This window comes from Cupressus sempervirens, chromosome 7 (assembly GCF_028749045.1).
Source record: "Cupressus sempervirens isolate cs-2001-9-10 chromosome 7, ASM2874904v1, whole genome shotgun sequence".
Taxonomy (NCBI): Eukaryota; Viridiplantae; Streptophyta; class Pinopsida; order Cupressales; family Cupressaceae; genus Cupressus; species Cupressus sempervirens.
In genome coordinates this window covers 643,208,453-643,213,563 of record NC_143124.1, presented here as the reverse complement: position 1 = coordinate 643,213,563, position 5,111 = coordinate 643,208,453, and the positions used below count along the sequence as shown (strand labels likewise).

The 5,111-nt window shown below is 34.2% G+C and overlaps 1 protein-coding gene across 1 annotated transcript; it reads right to left on the bottom strand.

The window, feature by feature from the left end:
* Positions 1-1,974: 1,974 nt before the first annotated feature.
* Positions 1,975-4,754, bottom strand: LOC149548322 (bidirectional sugar transporter SWEET3b-like). Its single transcript, XM_089792407.1, has 6 exons — positions 4,583-4,754; positions 4,436-4,472; positions 4,118-4,340; positions 3,803-3,964; positions 2,985-3,104; positions 1,975-2,491 (listed from the first exon to the last, which is right to left on the bottom strand). Exons 1-6 carry the CDS (start codon positions 4,620-4,622, stop codon positions 2,258-2,260), a joined length of 816 nt encoding a protein of 271 aa, XP_089648533.1. The 5' UTR covers positions 4,623-4,754; the 3' UTR covers positions 1,975-2,257.
* Positions 4,755-5,111: the final 357 nt, after the last annotated feature.

Sequence of the window (5,111 nt, the reverse complement as noted above, 5' to 3'; positions counted from 1 at the left end):
AAGAGTTGTCGTCCCTAGCAAAAGTGAGAAATACAACTCAACCATCAAAACAAGTTGTAAGAGATTCCTCATGAAAGGCCACATGAACAAATTTAATCATTTTGTTTGATCATCCTACCAAACTATAAAGATTGCCCCTGTAAATCCAATACCACATCAGTAATCTCCATAAAATGTGAAAAATTCAATGAGAGTCAAAGTCATTTAAATATTAACTAGCCAACATTAGTTGATTAACTATCATTAAATTTAACAAAAATGATACATATACATATATGCTCAAATCTAAAAGAAACCATAATTTAGTTACCAAAATACCAAGATGTACTGATTATGTTATCCATTTTGAAAGAAGCTCTAGAACCTTCTCAAGAAATGTAAGGGCAAGAATATTGTAGGAGTGCTTTACCACCCTACCATGAAGTTGTTAAGATTCCCTGGAATCTTTCCTGACATGAAAGATACCCAGCCTGGCATCAAGGAAGGTTAATCAAGCAAAACAAAAAGTGGTAATGGAATTTGTGTAACACATTGTCTATGATATAATCATAAAGTTACCATCCATCACATAGGGTATCATAACACACTCACACAATGGAAAATTAAATAAACAATATTATTTTAGAAATGAACACATCCCTTATGCACTATCACTTAGGCTTAAAATTCTCTTAGGAAATAGAGTATCAATGAACAAGTAGCATGTTATGCATTCAAGACCATATGCATTTCATCAATACAAGCCTACACATAGACATACAACTAATTACATTCTTACTACAAATAAATTCATAAAATGCACTCAATGTAATTCCTCCAGTAATGCAACACATTAAAAATATGTATAATGAAGCCTAATAATCATTCTAACCAGTACAATATAAGGAAATTAAAATCAACCAACACTCGCATTCTATAATAATTAAAACATCCTAAGGTCAGAAATCAATTTCTAATTCTATGAAGAAAAATCAAACATCTTCTTTTAAAACCATTTTCTTTTACGTATAAATAACCCAAATAAAATATCATTATGAGTTCATACATAAGACACAAAGGGCAAGAATATCACCAATAAGGATTTGTTCTATTTGCACTATCATCATGTAGACAACAATAATTCAATATTGAGAAGTGTAACTATTGTTAGATAATTTAATCCATGCACCTTGGTCTATGCCATTTCGTATTGTATCACTCCTAACATCTTGAGCATGATTTATTCACAACCAAGCATTACCAATTAAGAAAGCATGTTAAAGATTAATTCACTCAAGATTCAATGTAATATACTAGAATATCTGATGCATCACATCTGTTGTCAATCGCTAAAATAATAGAAGTGGCAAATATAAAAATTGTCAATTCATTTTGTCCAACGACATACATAATGTATGCGAGGATCAGTGTAGGGAATTTTCTAGTGTTTACATTATCTTAATATACTTATTGAAAAAAATCCTAATACACACAATTTCTTTCACACCATGACATTAGATATGAGGTTCATTTCTAACATGTAGATAAACCCAAAGCTTTTGCTAATCCAACAAGAATGAGGATGGAAATAATCAAACCAGGATAAAGCATATGGAGTGTTTGCACTTGTTTGTTCCTATTTTATCCAGTTTGACATGCAAGTTTAACAGAATTATTTTGGCTGCAGGTATTATGTGGTCTTTTAACTGTCCATTATTACGTCCACTGGTACGTAGTGTCACATTATTGAAGTGCATGGTTACCGGCATTCTGGCAAATTAGTCCCTTCTTACATAATTAGCACATGATTTTTTTTTATTAAAATTGAATGAAATTATTTGCCGGTGGGGTATGAAATCAGCTCAGATAAAATTATGAACTGGGTTTTCCCTTTTTACTAAATAAATGTAATAGTTTCTGATCGAGAGAGAGGTCACACTTTCAGGGTTTTTAGTCGTTAAGAAATATTGATTTAATAGTGAGATGTAAAAATGGTGATGATAAAGTGTGGCAAGTATCATTGTAAAGTTGTAAAGAGTAGTACAACGGATCGCACGCTCGAAACCTAAAAGAGCAGCATGCCGAATGTGTTGATGCATGAATCCTGGGAATCGAATAGTTTGAAATTATTAATAATAACAATAATGAGGTATATATATCTCTCATCATCATCACTTCCTTATGAAACACTTGGGCAGGAAACAGAAACAGTTACGTCTTTAAATAGAATATCACAAAAGCACATAATTCGATGATCACAAACATGAGTATTTTGCATCTATGCTTTCAACTGCATTTCAGTTTCTTGATCAGACTTTGTTTTCTCTGTGCAGCAGGATGATGCCTCTTCTGTAGTGTTCTTCATGTTGGTGTTCGTGTTCGTGTTCTTCTCCAAGTCCACGTCACCTCCATCCAATTTCCCATCTTCAATCCTTCCACTCTTCTTGTGTTTGTAGATGCAGTACAATGTCATCTGAAACAATGCCAGCGGTAATCCTATAAAATTAGGTGCCTGCATTGCACATTAAACATACAAAACCATGATCAGTATATCCATTAGATGGAGATTGTTGAGAAAAAAATATTTTATCTAATATAAGAAGTTTTGAACTTATTCAATAATCCATCTTCAAGAATAGATCATCTAAAGAATAGAAACATAATACTAAATGGTTTGGTTATTTATAGATCTTATATTTCAGATCATATATGTAATATAGAATTAAATATTCTACTATCAAATGAAGATGTATAATATTTTTGAATTATACTCAGAATCTATCATTTAAAGAAGAGAAACATAACATTAAGAAACATAGTGTTAATACTGGTCGATCATTTATATATCTCATATATCAGACCAACTTCATCGTTAAAAAAGAGATATGCAATATAGAACCATTTCTGATCATACTCAGCAATCTAACAAATAGAGTCGATGAACTATCATTGAAACAATTATAAATGAAATAGAATATCTTAATTAATTCAAATGCAATTCTTACCATGATGACAATGTCCTTGCTGAGAGTGCCATAAACCAGCCACAAACTGCTGCTAACGAAAGCAAAGAATGAGAGATTGAAGGGCATGAATTCCACACTTTTTGTTTTGATTACCAGTCTCTGCAACCACGCACATACACTCACATATCAATGGTGAAAGTAATGAAAATTTCAAAGGGGTTAAGAATTTTTTAGCTAGGAGCTCGTTTATCATAGCGTCATTCATCATAACATATTTTAACTTTATTGAACCAACTTTAATATTCATGCTTCTTACTGGTTCGCGAGCTATATTAATGGCTTCCTAGCATGTTGGGCATGTTTAAAATATATGGATTTATCCTGATAAGTGATAGATAAGTATTTGCTAGAACAGTAGGTTGATGGTATTATACCATCCTTAAAAATGTCAGCAACTGTATAACAGTGAAATTTACAGATAAGCTTTATTTTATATGATTAATTTCAGTGAATCAAGGAGCAATAAATCTCCATGTTCTATAATTTTGGGTATTGATAGAATTTCCTAAGCACTCTCCTTTTCTCTCTCTTTATATCGGATACCAGTAAAATTGAATTCACCATGTAGATAATATTCTACTCAAGGCAAACTCCATTTCACTTCAATGGGGCAAATATATGGAGGATACTGAGTTTGGCGAATGGTTTTCTTCTTTCTTCATATATCTTTGATTCTCAAAGGAATTTATATCATTTATTGGATCTATATGACATAATCATTTATGATGCTTCCACGATCTATTAGTTTTCTATTCAACGAACACATTTCTTTTCCTGAGAGAAGAGGGAATACTAACAATTACAGAGAGGGGTGATCCATAGAGGATCACAGTGGCCACCATTCCTGCAGTACCCACAAGGAACTTCTTGTGTTGTTGATCATGCAAAGCAAACAAAGAAACCGCTGCAATGGTTCCAGCTACTGTCAGCACGCCAATAAGCATTCTCACCATTGTTCTCTGCCAATCCATCCATGGAAGAACACACAAGTTGATACACATTCATGATATATCACACAAGTTGAGACACATTCATGAAATATCAAACAAATTCATGCACAAGCCATATATATGTGCATGATCATGCTAAGAAGAAATGTTTAGATCGCTAACCTTGGTTTTCGGTGGTGCAAAGATGAGATAGATGGAAATAAAGCAGCACTCAAGAAGAAGGCCAACAGCATTGACAATCATAACTACAACGTTATCCCACCCATTGCTTATAAGAGGAGATCCATAATATGTATAGAGAAGGCAGTTAAATAGAGCTATCAAGTAAGGAATTCCTGAGAAACTCTCCGTTGTTCTTTTCTTTATAACCCTCTTGAACGTAACACTGCCCAACAACAATCAAAACACAATTCTATATAAATAAAAAACCTCATAAAAGATCAAAATGGGTGATATGAGATCTGATAAAAGCCTACTTACGCTGGCACTGCGTACATAAGCAAGGCTATAACGCTCCCTGTTATACCCATAACACAACAAAAGCCATTAGGATCTCAACACAAAACCAAACCCCCATGAAAACAAGAAAAACCCATGCTTAAATCTCAGAGTTTTAGGGTTTAAGACCTGCAACGCCAAAGCCCGTGCGTATGATGTTGTTCACCATTTTTTTAATCTGGGGAAGAGGAAAACAAAAAGGTTCTCTTAGAGGAAGGGATTCTTTATATTGGTGGGGCTGACAAAGAGGATATGTATGTACGATGGCTCTTCTTATATCCTCCTCCTCTCCTCTGTGCAGGGATAAGGCAAAGGATGGGTTGCAGATTTATAGAGAGGTGTAAATGAATTCCACTTGTTTGAGATTCCCTACACCGCATGGACTTCACCCGCCCCCTCCCTTCTTCATGAGAGAAACGACAGAGAGGAGATAGAGAAAAAGCAAGAGGCCTAGGCTTTATTCATCAAACACGCGTCTCTCTATACATTATTCAGTTGGTTTTAATTTTTTTTTCCACCTCGCTACGCCAGCCATGCGTGCAAGTGCATTCCCTTCTTAGGTTAGAGAGAGAGAGAGAGATTGATTGTCTTCTTTGCCCCACGCCATTTTCAAACCCAAATCATTTATCCACGCAAACTGCTGCCCCATATTTGTTCA

Bases quoted from the DNA above. Each gene is read 5' to 3' on its own strand.
- LOC149548322 (XM_089792407.1), bottom strand. From the start codon at position 4,622: ATGGTGAACAACATCATACGCACGGGCTTTGGCGTTGCAG. The intron at 3,965-4,117 runs GTTAGCGATCTA...ATGGATTGGCAG, and splicing joins TTGCACCACCGAAAACCAAG to AGAACAATGGTGAGAATGCT. The intron at 2,492-2,984 runs GTAAGAATTGCA...TGTGCAATGCAG, and splicing joins GCAAGGACATTGTCATCATG to GCACCTAATTTTATAGGATT.